This window comes from Mastacembelus armatus, chromosome 11 (genome assembly GCF_900324485.2).
Source record: "Mastacembelus armatus chromosome 11, fMasArm1.2, whole genome shotgun sequence".
NCBI lineage: Eukaryota > Metazoa > Chordata > Actinopteri > Synbranchiformes > Mastacembelidae > Mastacembelus > Mastacembelus armatus.
Window position 1 is genome coordinate 6,468,396 of NC_046643.1, and position 18,178 is coordinate 6,486,573.

An 18,178-nucleotide genomic window follows, 5' to 3' on the forward strand; every position below is an offset into this window, starting at 1 on the left:
CCAGTCGTCCTGTCCCTGCAGCTGAAAAACACCCCCTCAACATGATGCTCCCACCACCATGTTTCACTGTAGGGATTGTATTGGGTAGGTGATGAGCAGTGCCTGGTTTTCTCCACACATACCGCTTAGAATTAACGCCAAAAAGTTCAATCTTGGTCTCATCAGACCAGAGAATCTTATTTCTCATAGTCTGGGAGTCCTTCATGTGTTTTTTGGCAAACTCTATGCGGGCTTTCATGTGTCTTGCACTGAGGAGAGGCTTCCGTCGGGCCACTCTGCCATAAAGCCCCGACTGGTGGAGGGCTGCAGTGATAGTTGACTTTGTGGAACTTTCTCCCATCTCCCTACTGCATCTCTGGAGCTCAGCCACAGTGATCTTTGGGTTCTTCTTTACCTCTCTCACCAAGGCTCTTCTCCCACGATTGCTCAGTTTGGCTGGACGGCCAGGTCTAGGAAGAGTTCTGGTCGTCCCAAACTTTTTCCATTTGAGGATTATGGAGGCCACTGTGCTCTTAGGAACCTTGAGTGCTGCAGAAATTCTTTTGTAACCTTGGCCAGATCTGTGCCTTGCCACAATTCTGTCTCTGAGCTCCTTGGGCAGTTCCTTCGACCTCATGATTCTCATTTGCTCTGACATGCACTGTGAGCTGTAAGGTCTTATATAGACAGGTGTGTGCCTTTCCTAATCAAGTCCAATCAGTTTAATTAAACACAGCTGGACTCCAATGAAGGAGCAGAACCATCTCAAGGAGGATCAGAAGAAATGGACAGCATGTGAGTTAAATATGAGTGTCACTGCACAGGGTCTGAATACTTATGACCATGTGATATTTCAGTTTTTCTTTTTTAATAAATTTGCAAAAATTTCTACATTTCTGTTTTTTTCTGTCAAGATGGGGTGCTGAGTGTACATTAATGAGAAATAAAATGAACTTTTTTGATTTTGGCAAATGGCTGCAATGACACAAAGAGTGAAAAATTTAAAGGGGTCTGAATACTTTCCGTACCCACTGTATATACAGTATATATACATATATATTGCAAGCACAGCCCTTCCCAACTCCCATGGTGTAATTAACCAAACTAGAAGCTCACCTGTAAAAACACTGCTCTATAGCAGTACTACTGTTGAAAAACCAGTAGCAGTAACAGTATCTTTAAAGACTTGGAATTAAAAATAATTGTGGATGTAATTTTAAGGATTTAAATGAGATTTCTTTTAATAAACATTTTTAGAAAAGTCTTATGTCTTGCATGTCTCTGAAGGTTATCTTAAGTTATTGAGCTTTGTACTGCATTTTTGGTTTTTATATGGCATTTGTTTAACTAAAAGATGAGTCCATATACAGTATGATATAGTAAATCCATATGCACAATATTTCATTATCAGTATGTGGAGTTTTATTTTTTATTTAAACAAAATCTTGACTGTTTTGTCTTTGCCTACATCAAATGTTTGGTGTTTGATGTCACAGAACTGCAGTGAAATATAACTTTATGCTCCAGTGACAAACACACAGTTAATAGATAAATAAACTGATAGTGGTTTTGATGTGCACAATGATTTTAAAGGAGAGGGTGTGGGTGGGAAAAAGTGATAGAAAAACAGAGACAAACTCAGAAGGGTATAATCCTGTTCTGCCCTACAAATAGAGTTTTTTAAGGGCTGAGCGAGTTCTCCTCATAAAATCAAATTTATGTCCACTGCTCGGGCGTTGTTTGGGGCTCCCACACAAGGCCAGTCTGTGCTTGGCCTGACCCATAAATTCTAAGCTCTGAATCTTTGAATGGTTCTCTGTGCTGGACCTGGAAGCCCCTGTCTGAAGGACCGTAGAGGCAAGGTTCCAAATTACAGAACCTTCCCAAGCGGTCCAGTAAGAAAACAGCTGTGAAGTTTATCACACCATTCCAAGAACTGCAGGGAATCCCTCACACTACATATGACCACAACGGAGAAACATCTAGATGTGATTGGTATAAGTGTATGTGGTGAATAAACAGCTGTTTGCAAGGTCTGATCATCCACAGCAGTTGAATATCTCAGAGTTCATGGCTGCAACATTCGATCTGTCCCTGTGGAACACCATGTGCTTGGGTCTCTGAGGAATAGCTAATGCACTGTACAAATACATGTCTTTGTGAGTCTTTGTGTGTCAGTGTGTGTGTGCATGGACTAAAAGTATAAAGTCGGACTACATACAATACTTTAACACTGTGCTTTTTGTATATGGTACCATTGGTTGGCCAGCACAGAACCCATAAATAGGGCCAAGGGGAAGATTACTGAGAATAACATACAGTTCTCTGTGGGTGTCCTGAGAAAAGTGAGTGACAGTATCAGAACAAGCCATGAAATAGTTGCATCACCCTAGCTGATAACCGTCTCTATCATCCTTATTCTCTCATCTCACATGTATGATTCATATACTGTAGATGCATGAAGTATTTCTTCAAAGCCCTTGTGTTTATGAGACCATAACATCTGACGCATTCATGTTTACGCTCCCAAGCCACATTTGACATTTTCTGGATATAATGAATCATTAATGATGACCTCAATAGGCTTTCACATCTTTGGCCCACAGATCAATAAAGTGGTTAGGGGAGTAGGTCATTGGCTCTCCAGAGGTGTCTGACAGCGTGCGTGTGTGCGTGTGTCTTTGAGCATGCCTCCAAACAGTCACACACAGCAAGTGACTGTAAAATGTTGGTGCTAATTGGCGTCCAAGCGCAGCCCTGTCTCCAGTGCGACGCTCCGGGACTGGCAGAATTGCGGTTGGTTTTCCAAGTTTTTTCCAAGCAATCCCTGCCTGCAAGGCTGTGGGAGTTCCATCCATTATTGATCAGATCCAAGGATGAAAGCAGAAACGCTCAGTGGGGCCTGAGCATCTTTGGCCCCACACACAAAAAAAAAAAAAGCAGCAGCCTTGACCGCCAGCTCTGTGTGAAAAGAGACAAGGACATATCTTTTTTAATTCATATGAAATTCAGTTGAGCACCAAATGATCTGAAAAAAAAAAAAGTAAATACACAGAAATTATTTAGAATCAAATACAACGTCATATGGTGTGTGTTTTTACTCACCCCTAACATTAAGAAGCACAATCCTCACTGAGGTTTTTGGTACCCAGATGATGACATTGTGTTATGTGCTGCTTTTGCCAGCCTTGGCAGCAGCTCAGCTCAGTGCTGTTCAATGATTCAGCTGTGTAGAACTGACCTCCACCTCACCTTGGCAATACTCCCCAACCAAATGGACGTTTGGCAGCCAGAACACACACTGGATATACAAGCATGTGTGCACGCCAGTGATAACACACACACTGACTCGCAGAAATACACAGATACACACACTCTTTGGGAAAGGTTACAATGCTGCTTGAAACAAAGGGGCAGATGGTTGACAATAATACAGTGCCAGAACTGGCAAGGTGGTTAAAATATGCATTTCTGTTTGTCTGTGCATGAAAATGTCCCTGCACATCTCTCTGCTGCAGTTTTTACTGGAGTAATGTGACATCAGTCTTAACTTCTCCCAACAGAATGCATATCTGTGTGTTTGCTTTGGCCTTTTAGTGTGTCTCTCTAGTCCCACAGCGAAGTATTTTGCCAATAATTATTGCAATATGCTATGAAATGTTATAACAAGTTTTAAAATCAATCACGACTGGTGCTGCATCATCCTTTAAGCCAACAAGAGCTAATTTTTAAGCAAAGAACATAGCTTTTATTTCTCTATAATTACTCCCTATTTATTGATAATGAGATATTTATTGATATTTTTGTATATTAAAGTTGTACCCTGACAGTTTTTGTTCTGCTTGACAAAATAGGGCAATAAACCCAGTCAGGAGTACATTAGCAGGAACCTACAGCTCTGATAAATATGGAAACATTAAACAGTGACGCATATATGAGTAAGATAAAATTAAAAACATTAATCCTTCATTATTTACAAGCATCTCCTCTCAAAGACCATAAGTAAGCAATTCAAATGGTGAACTCTGCTACCAGTTATATCACCTACATTACAGACAGAGGCATACTGACTGCCAAAACACTTAATGGTTGACACAGTGATGACTATGAATAGCATCAAAAGCATGGTTTGATTTCATGAAAATCATAAGCACTGTAACTTCAAAGCTTTAATTGACTGACTCTGCCCAAGCATCTGCACCTGACCGCTTCTTTACATGAATGGGACTGTCCAATCCCTGTCATTGGCATATTCAATGGCCATCCACTCTAATCCATCGCAGGTCGTTAGCCTTGTCTGTGAGGCTAATCATCATCTCCTCTGGCTCAAGTTAGCCCAAGCAAGAGCATCATCAGAATGAGACACTTAAATATTCATGTCCCACTGCAATGTAATATCCTCCTCAATGATGTTTGAACCTTTTGACCTCAGGTAATAAGCAGTAATCACATGGTCACACCAAACAGTGATAAATTTGATGTGTAGATGGTTGAGTGTGATGAGCGTTGGACACCACTGAGCGCTGCGCTTCAGGCAGAAATTCAAACTGTGATTGCAGCATCCAGCACACATACACCAACATGCGCGCAAAGCCAGCGTTCCCGGTGACAGACAGCTCATTTCACCCCCAGGCATGTAGGTATGACATCACTCGATTAATAATGGAGCAATTAATTATGACCTATTAGGCTGATGAATTAGATTAGATAGAGAAGAGGAATGTAGCCATGTGATAATATTACACTAGCATACATTAATGACTTTGGGAGCAGGGTGGGCAGGGAGGTGTAGGATGGAATTTATATATGCCAGTTTGGAATGACATACAGTCAGCTATCTAATTATATCAGTGATAAATGGTGTTACTGATATGATAATGATTCCTTATCTCAACATGGCAATGTTCTACCGGAGTAATATGATTACACTGAAACTCATGGATTTATACTCTGAGACTGTGTTGTTTTGCATTGTGACAGCAGTCTCAAACTTAAATCAAAGTTTCATATTGATGACACAGCCTCATAGCGTTAATTTATACTTTAAATAGTTGTTCCATCAAACTAGAAAAATAAAAATGCATGCACAATAAACCTAAAGATTTCAGTACAATCACCAGCAGTATGACATTACACTAATGAATTTCTGTGTAAACACATTTTGCCTTTTAGAAATTTGCTCCTTAAATCTTTCAATAAACATCACAGACTTAATATGAAATAATTTAATTAGTTTTATGCAAAGGTAAACATGAGAATTTGGCTCATCAAGCAGTCAAGTGTTTTTGCAACACAGTCCACTGGCATTTCTCAAGTAGCTGCATAGATTATATAGATTAACACCATATATGGCTTCAGATATGTGTGCTGCTGTTGTGCTGTGTGAAGACTGACAGAAACAAAGGAAATTGCATTGATTTAAAAAAGTGTACTCAAACCTCTGTGCTGCATTCCACTGACATCTAGTGTCAAGATTTGGGAAGTGAGATAACACACTGTGTCTGACCCTGTGCAGGTGTGTGTCGGTGTACCCTCCCCCCAGACATATCCAAGTTATCCACTCCTCCATATATCAGTGTAGTCTTATTGATCTGCTGGATGTGACCTTGAATGATCAGACAAGTGGAAGCGCCGTGTTGGAATGAAACTCATCCATTCCCTCTGTCTGGTATCCGCCACTGTAATGACTTGAGGGAAGACGGAAAAGCAAAGGAGCCCATTGAGATGGAGCCCTGAACCAGTCAGCTTTGCAGCAGCCTTATGTCGCGGCCAGCCTCCCCTCCAGGCATAGTCTGTTCTGGGTGAATTAAGAGAAGTGGGTCAGTCTGTCTGAGATGGGAAGGATAACACGAGAGCACTGGATAGTTAGACAGACAGGTCAACATAGATACATAGATCTCAGTCCTTAGCAAGATTATGTAAGTGGGTTTGTTCCCACATCTGAATCGAGAATACATTTTACTAAAATGATAATCAGTAGATCTATGATGAAATTTGTCCTCTTGGGACGAAAGATGAAGATGAGCCATGCTTCAGGGCCTTATGAAAGAGGGTTCTAGTTGGCTTTGTTTCATCCTCTAACGTGGAGTCTAGGAGAATATGTAAAACATTTTCCCTGCAGCTGAAACATGACTAGAACAGTTAATAATGATGACTTGACCTTTATTCCAGGTGCTTTCATGACAACTGAAATTAGCATGTAGTGGAAACATATCGGTGCCACAGAGCTTAAATGTTGTCCCAAAACTGTTAAAAAAGATCAGACAGCGACACTGGAAAACATGTTCTTTTACTACCATAGAAATGGGCATTGTAGTTTATTTCCCTCATACACCTCCCTGCTGCCACAAATGCTAATTCTGTATTAATTCATGAAATGCTATTGTCCTAATACAATGCTGTTAATTTCTATATAGTGTAGCCATACAGTTATATGGTTTTTCAGGTAAAATACATTTAGTATACATATATACATATATGTGTATCTGTGTGTGTGTGTGCGTGTGTGTGCGTGTGTGTGTGTGAGGGTGTGTGTGTGTGTGTGTGTGTGTGTGTGTGTGTGTGTGTGTGTGTATGTATGTATTGGTCTCTCAGTCTTTAAAATGCTTGCTTACATAATAATATATCAGTAATAATAACCCAGCATGCATTCTAGCTTAATGATAAGTACTTTTACCTTTGATACTCTAAAAACATTTTGTTGATTTCATCCTTTTACCAAAGTGGCAGTGAATGCTTAAGTAGCACTAAATGCAGCACTCCATTTATTTATTATGGAATACAGAAGTACAAGGAAAAAAAACTCTTAACAGGTATTCCACCACAGAAAACAAATCAATCAGCAGCCCAGTCAAAATATTTTTCAATAGAAGTAACTGTAAAGCATCGTCACATTGTGACAGCTTTATTTTTGTTCTTTTCTCCAGACTGGAACTCTAATTATAGTGAATACTGCAAATGCACTGCTTATAATAATTTTTTTTTAAAAACAGACTTTTTCTTCCTGACAAGTACAAGTGAGAAGCATGAAGTCCAAAATGAGAATACATTTAAAAACATTTTTAGTGCCTATATCGAACTATAACGAGCAGTACAGTCAGGCAACACATCCAGCACACACAACAACAACACGCACACACACTTCACTGCCTCTTCATCATAGGATGTGACACCTGACGGCCCATTAGTTCCCAAAGTGCTATTGTATTCTATGAATTCCACTCCTTATAGAATATTAAGACTTTGTGTGTTTCCTTCGCACTTCTCAACATGGGATGCATTATTCACGTTAATGTGCGGTTAACTGACGCTCTCCGTGATGTAACGCAGCCATTCCCGGGCCCTGCACCCACGAACACATCCAGTGACCTTCTGAACTGTGCACTGCTATCGCCCTGCCTGCAGCAGTGCAGCAGCTCAGCTTCATATATTACACTGAGGAAAAGGGAATTTGTGCTTTGCAGAGGTTTCATTGTGCAATTAGAAATGTGTGCTTACTAAAAGCACAGTCATATTGAAGATAAGAGAATTTCAGGTTTTAATGCGGCTATGGTGCATCCATAACCGTGTGCCTGCAATACCTGCTTTTAAGAAAGAGATAGCAAGCAGCAGAGTAAGTTTGACCAGCTTTTAATTATGCAATTAAAAAGGTATGCCTGTATTTGAGATAGCGTGATGTATCCTGGCTGTATGCTTGAATTTACAAGCGATATGACACAAGGAAGAAAAGGGAGAAAATTTGAGTTGACAAGCCTTTAGTGCAATTAAAAGATAAGTCAAAGACTGTTTTCATTTTAGATAGAATGAGAGAATGATTTGAGCTTTAATGTGGCTTTTATGAATCCATAAGGTATGCTTGTATTTAAGATAATGAGAACAAGAGCTTTAACAAGCTGTAAAAGGTAAGCATACGAAGTATCTTTAAAATGGGGAGAGAGAGAAAGTTGCACAGCAAGAGTGAACTAAAGGTTTGAGCTCTCTTGTTGAGAGTTAGATGAAAAGATCGATACTATTCAGATACCTTTACCTAGCTGGTAGTCAGCTAGCCCACTTAAAACAATTGTAAAACAGGGAACACAATAACAAGACTGAATCTGTGATGACAAAAAAATGTTTCACCTGTGATGTAGCCAGAGGTGCCCTGTAAAGCAGTGAATTGTTACTTTTATAATATACTTTCATTTAAGTTAACCAGAGTCCTAAATCCTGCTACATATTTATCTTACACACATCTTTTTATCCCTCAGCCAGCAGCCATCTGTCCATGTAGTCTCCATACCACTTATTCTAGGTGAGGGTTGCAATAGACTGGAACCAATCCCAGCGGACACTGGGCAAGAGGTGGGCTATACCCTGGACAGACCTACTTGTTCAAGGTTTAATAGTAAGAATTTTATGTATTTATATGTATATGGGGTGAAAACAGAGGCAAAGGGGTGATGAAGAAAACGAGGAAACTTCGTCTTAAGTGTGAACATGAATTGCCGACTTGTCAAAAGTGTCTTCCAATTCATGTTGGTAAAGCTGCCACCATCCCTGCCACTCTGAAAAGGATTAGACAGGTGGAGAAAATGAAACATTAAAACTGTCTTCTCAGTCATCAAACCTAAATATTGTGGCTTTGGAAAATGCTTTGCCCTTTTTATTTGATGAGCCAATAAATGAAAGGCTTTTCACAACTAATTAACATGATGGCTTGGATGTTCCACAATGATGACAGTGGCTTTATAGGCTGGTGTGGGTTGATGCACAGGTTATTTTTAAGATAGCAGACAAGCACAATGTATAATTTCTCACACCAAAGGATAACCCTCCATAACTGGTGAATAAAGGAAGTAATAAGGGCAGCAAGGCATGTGGCTGAAATGACTGATAAAGCTTTACAACCGCTTTGAAATAGAGTAAATGAAAAAAAAAAAACCCTGTTTGCACTTCACCTTAAAGGAAAGTGTAATTATCTATCAGCCAATCAACACCTAGCACTCACTTCCTGTGTCTGACCTTGCTGGACGTGTAACCATGGAAATTCTTCTCATTCTCTTTGATAGTGCACAGCTTGGTCATACAAAGACCCGTGTGTGTGTGCGTGTGTGTGTGCGTGTGTGTGTGCGTGTGTGTGTATGAACGACAAACAACACCAGTATTCTATGTCTTCCTTTCACCAGGTCACCTTGGAAACAGTCTTATCCTGCCTTTTATGGCTCACCATACTGTGTCCAAATAAATATGCAGGGATGCTGAACCACTACCCCCATGCACACACACAAAACCATACACAGCACACACTTATTCTGCATGGTATAAAATGTTCTTTTCACACAGAGGTGGGATAAATATGTGAAAATGGCAGTATTTGTTTTCTTTTCATTTGGGATCTGTTATGACAGTCTGCATTAATAATGCTTCTTTAGGAAACCCTGAAATATTTACAGAACACACACTGGCACATGTGTGAGGTTGCTTCTTTTAACATTATTTCAGCCCTTAATGAGAGCTGCCACTTACACAAGAAAAGCTCCTTTGCATTCCCAGAGGCATTGACAGCTGAAGCACTCAGTTTCAGCAGACTATCTAGTCAAAATGACATTTGATGGACAGTTTAAACTCTAGAGTTGTTCAAAAACATACCCTACCATAGAATATTTATCTCATTGTTAGTGAAAAGTTAAAAGTACTCAATCATGAAACTAAAGGACTATTGTAGATGAAACGCCTGCATTTTTTTCTTCCTGTGCTGAACTGAATAAGCGTGCAATGTTATAAAAACTATTGAATTATTGGACAGTTCTTCCTCAGACTTTAGAATGTACATTTTTGTCTAGAATATCACTATATGCTGGAGTGTTAAGTTTTCCCTTAGCTAGAGCAAAGGGGCATGAAAAACAGTTGCCTCAGAACAGAGGAAAGGATGCCAACAAGGCCCTACACATCCTTACAGCCGGTTCATAATCAGCTTAAAAAGGCCAGGACTTTGGAGATTAGCGCACCAGCTATACTGACATTTTTTCAGATATTTGAGAAAGACACAGGTTCAAGATGAGGTCACTCAAGGAAAGTTTGAAGTGATTCATAAGCACCTGTGGCCAAACACTGACAAGCCCTGCAGACCAAACAAACTTCAAAGGGATAATATCTGGAAAGTGCTGGAGCAGAGCAGCAGTGGTGATGGGCTGAATCACTGACAGCAGTGCTGGACCTAAGCTATAAGACTGGTAATAAATATACATTAGGCTATATATGGAGTTGTTACTTCCATATAATACCATTAAATGTTCCTGTGTGGTGAATCCATGGTACCCAATACTGAGTTCAATCCCATGTGGTGTACAGACACATAGTGTGTTTTCTGTTTATTTGCTGTTTTCATGGAGTCTTTTAACACTGTGCTATGATTTCCATATTGTCTAGAGGTTAAAGAAGAGTAAAACTCAGTAATTACTGAATCCAGTTTCAGTCCCTGGAGATGTAAGAAATGATAGAATAGAATAGTTCAGAATAGATATGAGCTCAGGTGGGACCATCCAACCGGCTTATATAGTCTTTAAAGTCTGTGTGTTACCTGGTATGAAGTGCTGTTGTATTAAACCTGTAGATGGCAGAGGGTTTGGATTCGACAGTAACACATTATGAACATCCTAACGTCCTTACTTAACTGCATGGATGAAATTTGAACTTGGATTTGTCTGAATAATTAAAAAGGGCATGGGTCACCAGAAGTCATATCTTGTCGATAATGGACATGTTTGGTTTTTTTTGTTTGTTTTTTGTTTTTTTTTTTGTCGCCATCTACACGCATGCTCGGTGTCTCCGGTTCAGCTGATTCACATCAGCAGCAGCTGCAGCAGCAGTGGCGTTAGAGGATCCATCGGTCCGGCGGCACATGGATCCCCAGTGAGAAGAGCGAGCGCTCCGGCCAGGGCGGTAAGACCGACTCCTTCAGTGATTCTGAACTCGGTTGGAGTGAAAGAGGAGGCTGCAGATGCGGGTGGGGGAGGAAATGAAAAAGTGAGTGGATGTAGATGAAAAAAGTGTGAGATGGACTGAGGGACTGCGTGGCCGCGATGACTCAGTGGTGACCGGAGCTGGCAGTTAGGTTACTGTATGTCTGCGCTCACTGCAGATGTCCAGTGCTGATGTCCCCCCGTTTTTATTGTAGACAGCAGCATAAAAACAGAATAATGAAATCATAAATCTTCTGTAAGTGACTAGCAGGAAATAAACACCGGAGGCGTTTCAGACTATTTTAAACAAATTGACGATCACATTTGTATTTGCTGCACTTTTAAACTCGACTGTCGTGAATCTAATTCGCCCGTGAGTTGGGAGGAGAGTTGGGGCAAACTTCCCAGCACCATGGACAGCGCTGTGGCTCAACAGTCAGATACCATAGCTTTTTTATTATTTATTTATTTTACTTACTTTACTTTACCTTTTTTCTACTGTAACAGCACTACTGCTCCTCACATCAGCCCAATAGGCAAAAATGTTAAACCATGTTGGCTGCAGAGAGCCGCAGATTATTGATTCAAACATACTTGATTGTTTAGAATCAGAGTAAACCTTGTGTTTTACGTCAGATTCAATTGTAAACTTAACAAAGACTTTGCAATTCAACGTAAATGGAGTTTTTTATACAGGTGTTTTGCATTCTCTAGTACTCACCATAACACATTATGAGTGTCCACTGAGATCTGGTAGACTATTAGCATAAAATGCAGATACTAAAGTGCTGAATAATACAAGTACCTCTAAATAGCACATAACTATTGTATTTCAGTAAATGTATTTGATTGTTTGCAACCACTGAGTATTTTTTAGGTCAAGAAAACAAAATGCAGAAGCAATAATTATAAGCCACATCAAAGAAGAAATTACATTAGTATTAATAGCAGTTTACTGTGTACTGTATATACATTTTGTGTACCCACTTCACAATACTGGCCAGCCAACTCCAAATCACTTAGTCTTTATTTAAGTAAAAGTATACAAAGGTCAAAAGCCTTCAAGGTATTATGTGTGCTTAAACCATTAAAATGAGTATCTGAAGAGTATTTGGATACATTTGTGTTCTTCAACATATTTAATTTGACATCAAATTATCAATACTAATAAAAGTGTAGTGCCAAGTCTCAGTTTCAGTTTGAGTAGATTTACATCAATAAAAAAAACGGTGTGTGGGAGTTATAGCCCCTTTTAACAGACAATTGAACAGATACATGTGCAGTCAAACCAAATCATCACAGCTATTTGTTATTTTATTTATGTAGAAAATTCTTCTCAGCCAAAGACTGCCTGAAGCCTTCTAGCAACAGACAACAGTGACTGCAGAGTTGTAGCTTCAGCTCCTCTTGTTGTGGCGTCCCTCTACCTTCAGTCTGGCCTTCAGTAACAGGAATGAAGCTCTTTCACGTTGAAATCACAACCTGCCCCATGTCACACAGATAAAACAGTATGATGTGGGTCATGAGCCGTTCCTTTATACCCTCACTTTCCTCTTTGCATTACTTTGATTTTTGATTCATCAGTCCACAACCAGTTTCTCTTTGTATTGTATGTTTGAGTGAACTAGAACATGACCTCAGTGTTTTTGATACTAAGCAGGGGGTTTCCTACCAGCTCATTTACCATTTTCTAGGCTTGTGTGTGCACCTGTTTTAAACAATGTCTCCAGCTGCTGATTTTGTCAAACCACCTACCTTTGATAGGCTTTTGTTAAATATTTGCATTTTTATCTTCTTCACCTGCATGGTCACCACATGTGAGCTTTTTTGGACATGAACTAATACTGATTCCAAACACAACAACCCAAGAAACAAACCCAAATAGCCAAGTGTCCATGTAATTCTAAACCTTTGAAATTTGGGCACCGTGTGTTAAAACACTGATATCTGACAAACAGCGCTTCCAGTATAAGTGTAATAAAGCTTATTTTCCTCTCACATTTAGTAAGGTAGAAATAAAAGGTCATATAAAATGGAAGACCCCAATTACATTTAGTCAAAGCATTAATTTATAAGTTAAAAATGAAGTCATAACAAGTTGAAGCTGTTCATTGAAATTATGTTTCCCGTCCCTTTCTCTTTTGAATTCATACTTCTAATTGTGTTGTCATTCACTCTGAATAAAATCAGAAAGGTCATGTTATTTCCTTTATAATGAAAAGAAACCCAGAGAAAAATAACATGGGATAACAAAGCCATAAAAACTAGACTTTTAGTTGGTGAAGTCTAACCACATTCAATACCCTATTTAAAAGATAATGTAATGTGGCTTATAAAAGCTTTACTCTTCGAGCAGGGCTAATTTATAGCAGCCAATTAAAATGAAAGTCTAGATATTTCTAGATATTTCTTCTTCAGTAGTCTTTCTTCAAGTCGATGCTATCACACACACAGGTTCTCTGGATTAGCATAAGGTGTTCACCTTCTTGCATTTTTGTATTAGTTTTGTATACAGCCCCACAATTTCAGCTGCAAGAAAACCAGTGCAAGTTACTTGGATTTGAAGAAATGGCTGTTGATTTGGCAGAATTTGGCAATGACTTATCCTGTCTAACTTTACCTGAGCAGGATGTTTTCTACTGATGATTGTTATTGATTTTGTTTATCAGGTGCTTATTTCTATCTGCAGTCAGGTGAAAGTTACCATATGGTCCTGCCTGAGATCAGGCATGTGTGGCCGCTTAGAAAAACTGCTTGTAGGCAGAAAACAAAAGAAATCAGTTAAACTGCCTCAGGAGAATAACAGCAGTGAGGTATGTGTCCATGTGTGCATGAGGAAGAATAGAGCGTGCACATACTTGCATATATGTGACTCATCTATTAATAGCCACCTCAGAGCCCCAGTAGCACATGCAGCAACAATAACCTGACGACACAGGCCAAGATTTATGTCCAGTCTCTGAACTAGACAGGCTTTTGTTGAAGGAGATCCATATTCAGCAGATAAACAGTGTTATAGTCACACAGCAGCCAAGCAGCTGACACACAAACATATCAATCTGTTCAGGACTCTGAATATGTTTTACCTATGTATGTTTATGTAGGTGCACAAGGTGTGAGATATTATGGCGTTGTGCTCCGAAGCCTGTGTCTCTGTCTCAGGAGGAGAATCCTCTAGCAGTGAGGTGAGATTCAGTTCCCATGCTGGTGATCTAGTTTTATTTGATTTTATTACAGCTAAAATATGGTTTGTCTTTATATTAGGCAGATGTAGACAGGATGTTTTATTTTTTGATCATTCTTAAGATTACACTCCACAAATTACAGACTAAAAATAATTGTACACACTAGGTACCTATGAACTGAAAACCCTGCTATACTTAGAGTGTAAAAGGAGAGAACAAAGGAAAAGCTCCTTTATTTCACAGCCTACATACCACAGACTTTCCCTATAATAAGGAAGCTTTCGCCCACATTTCCAGTGCTTCATCCACTTATCGTCATTACCTCAGCTGGTTTATGACAGGTCATAAAAGCTGGTCTAACATCTTCTGTAACATCAGTTTTGACTATTAGATAGATCCAACACTGGTGTCCAAAACTACCAATTTCATTTCTAAATGAGACATCATTTTCCCTGAAAGGTATAGTAATAATGTAATTGCACTGTGTTTTTATTAAAATGGTATACAGTTAAATGTTAAAAATACAGTAGTATGAGTGTAATTTTGTTTTACACACTACACACTTTTAAACAGCCTTGTCGAAAATGACACTGTATTTTGTGGGTTGTAATCTGCGGTGTTTTTATCCATCTGCATATGTTCTTCAATCCAGAAAGAGAGGGCAAGGGCAGGTGTGATCATTGGAGATTTTCAGTTTCACATATAATTTTGTCACATCACTCCAGGGGGGTTCTAGCTGTCTTCAGTTTGGGGTTCGTTCCTATCTGCACCATTTCTATGAGGAGTGCTCATCCTCTGTGTGGGACAGGGACTCGAAGGATCATGGGTTCATCCAGAGTCAGAGGTCAGTCCTGTGGTGGAACTCAGCAGTCTGGAAGGTAAATCAGTTCAACTCTCCAAGCTGTTTACATTACTCACCTTTATTTTAACTCTGGTGTCTAATGGCCTAGGCAGTACCATACATGTACAAATGAACTGATGCATGTTACAAATTAGTTTTTTGTATCTGTCTGGTGCTTTGCCATTTTTTTAAATGAATGTGCTCATCTATGTATTTTGTTTAGGGGTAAATTCATAATCTGTGCTAGAGTTTTCTATATAGCATACGTAAAAATGTATTTCTGTACACTATAAAACAAACATACATGCTATACACAGAAAATTAAGTGTAATAAACTGTTGACGTCTGGAAGGTCACACATCCATCTTACCATCTTTATGTAAAAACTGGCCTTTATTTCTTGTTCAGTCCCTTGGACTGTGAGTATAAATATGATTGTATGACTAACAGACGTGGACCATTAATAGTCCCTTCTTCTGTGGTTTAGTGTAATTGTGAAAGCCTGTTGTCTGTGCATGATAAAGTACAGGCAGAGATGTAGTGGTATTTGTAAAGGTGAGGGACTGCATGTAAGCCCCCTGCCCATTTCACAATTTTGATTTTTCTCCATCGCAAATAACAAAATGACCTTTCATAGCAAGAACTGCTGAGCACCTATAGAACAAAAGGGAAGCAGGAAAGTCCAAATTACCACTTCAGGATTCTCTCTCGCCTCCCTCCAGGTGTCCTTGACTTTCGGCCTCCTGATTCTGACTGCAGGCATTGCCATCCTCTCAGTTGCTTACTCCACTCCCCATAAAATTGAGTCATTTGGAGAGGGAGACCTGTTCTTTGTGGACAACCAAGCCATCAATTTCAACACAGGGCTGCATATCAGCACTGCAGCCAGCATTGGGCTCTCCTGCCTGGGTCTGGCTCTGGTGGTCATGGGGATTGTTGTTTGGATCATCCCCAAGGCCAACTTGAAAGAGAGGCTGTTCCACAGACCAGGGGAAGGAGAAAGGAGAGGCGAACCAGGGTCAAAGTGGAGGGGATTTAAGGATCCAGGGGATGTGATCACTAAGCCGCCTGGTGTAGAGGAGGGGAATACAGCTACCACACTCTTCAAAGTAGAAAATGTGCAACCCACTCCTTAAAAAGAGTCCTGCTGAGATGGCAAGGTTTACAGGCTTTTGTTCTATCTGGAGGCCTCATTTACAGTACCTGGTCTTATTAATGTCACAACAAGTGTTGTTTTAGCACAAAAAGTGTTAAACCAGAGGTAATTTTGTGACCTAGCCATTACAATTACACATAAGACACAGACAGGGTATTTTAAACACCCATCAGGCTTTAAAAGCACAATGTGATCTGAATAAATAAATAATCAATTATTTTTTTAATGCCCAATGTCCAAATTTAAACATAGAAGCCTTTAGACTTCATCCAGAGATGTAGTGTCTTTTTCAAACACCTCATACTGCAGCACAGGGATATAGCTGTTGACCATTGACTGTGTTTGTGCAGTGCACTAGTGTTAGGTTTTAAAAATAGAGTGAATAATGTCCACCCAGACACTCACAGTGAGCAGAATCCTGATGACTGATGATAGAAAATTATGTTTTATTACGTTTTCACTGAGTGAAAGAACAAAACTACAACTACAACAAAATTACTACTGGTTTGTCATAATTTCAGTCAGTATTTTTACGTTTGATTTAGTAAGACTGGTAAAATATCACCCTTTCAAGCACTATACAATGCATGAATTATTTACAAAACCTGTATTTCCATACATATACAGGAATTATAGGAAATACAGGAAAGTGCTCACATGCAGAGGAGGTTACAGATAAAAAGATTCATTAACAGTTCTTTGTCTACATTTTCATGTATCTGCACTAATGTTCAACCCGCTGTGTTCAACACATGTACAGTAACATGCATCTGCACTCATCCGTTCACCCACACACATGCACAAATTCGTGCTCCATTGACAATATCACCTATTTTCTCCCTGCTGTAATCTGGCTCTGTAATTGCTTGCAATCTGTGTCTCCAGGCAACAGTTGGGCTTCAAGTGCTCTATTTTCAATTCAGAACAAAGCTTGTCTTCTGATTGGCCCACATTTCCCCTCTCTTTATTTTCACACCAATCAGATTTTTTGTTTACAGGCATACCACAGCAGTGGCAAGTAAGTGGCAAAGCGCTGAGGTGAGAGGAATTTGCACTGGCACCTTAGAGGCCATCTGTTTGATTGGGCCCTCCAGTTTGGTTAAATTAGTTTGAATAGCCAAATGCACATTAGAAAAAAAATATATAAAACTAGAAGAACATAATGTCCTGACTATGCTGATTCCATTGGATGTTATTATTGATGTTTCACTTTTTTGTTGTGTTACTGGCTTTGATGAACATAATGTAGTAAAATGACACTCAGTGGTGCAAAACAATCTACCAAAATAAACTTGTGATATGCATACTAACTTTTCTAAGCTTGAGGTTCTTTTGGTTCTACAATAAAAATGGTCATAAAATGTCATATAATTTCCTATTGCATGAGTATAGGCAAACACAATTTACTATTTCACTATTTACTATTCACTATATACTATTTACAATTTCCTTAGGTTGTGTCATACGGAGGATTTTTTTTTTTTTTTTTGCCATTCTGTAGCAGTGTTACTTCAGTTTTCAGGGTCATTGCGTCAGCCAACTTTGACTGAGCTCAAGCTGTTGGACAGTCACCCAAACACTATCCTGTAATACACCTTCTTAACATAAGAATTCATTATCCCATTCACTACAGCAAGTATCCGGGCCCCTGATGCTCCCTTCACTGCAGTTCCCTTTTTATACTATCTAATACTGCATGCTCTTCACAAAGGAATTCCACTAGTTTAATTATTCCATGAAACATTTTCCTAGTAGAGCTGTGCAGTCTTAGTGTGCTTTTAGATATAGCTCTCCTGATATGTGTATGGTAGACTCTTGAACAGAGATCTTCACTGGTTTCATCCTTTAAGCCTTAACTTCTTATTCCTGGCTTCTTTTTTAACCTTACTGAGCAAATTGCATTGTGCCTTTGGAATCATCTAGTAACAACATTTTTCTCCAAAGAAGGGAAACTCTTCTTTGACTTACAGGAGTGCAGTGCCGATGCAATATTGCACTCCTGTAACATTTTGAATTCCTAGATAATAACCACATTCAAAATGTCTACAGTCATACACTTTAATCTAATCTGTTAACA

The 18,178-nt window shown here is 39.3% G+C and overlaps 1 protein-coding gene across 1 annotated transcript in view; it reads left to right on the forward strand.

The window, feature by feature from the left end:
- Positions 1-17,177, forward strand: part of nrsn1l (neurensin 1-like) — a 62,309-nt gene extending 45,132 nt beyond the window's left edge. Inside the window, exons 2-5 of the mRNA XM_026300542.1 lie at positions 10,795-10,899; positions 14,024-14,104; positions 14,830-14,982; positions 15,668-17,177. Coding sequence (XP_026156327.1) covers positions 14,045-14,104; positions 14,830-14,982; positions 15,668-16,081 — 627 coding nt within the window. The 5' untranslated portion in view covers positions 10,795-10,899; positions 14,024-14,044 and the 3' untranslated portion in view covers positions 16,082-17,177. The remainder of the gene's footprint in view (positions 1-10,794; positions 10,900-14,023; positions 14,105-14,829; positions 14,983-15,667) is intronic.
- The last annotated feature ends 1,001 nt before the right edge of the window (positions 17,178-18,178 follow it).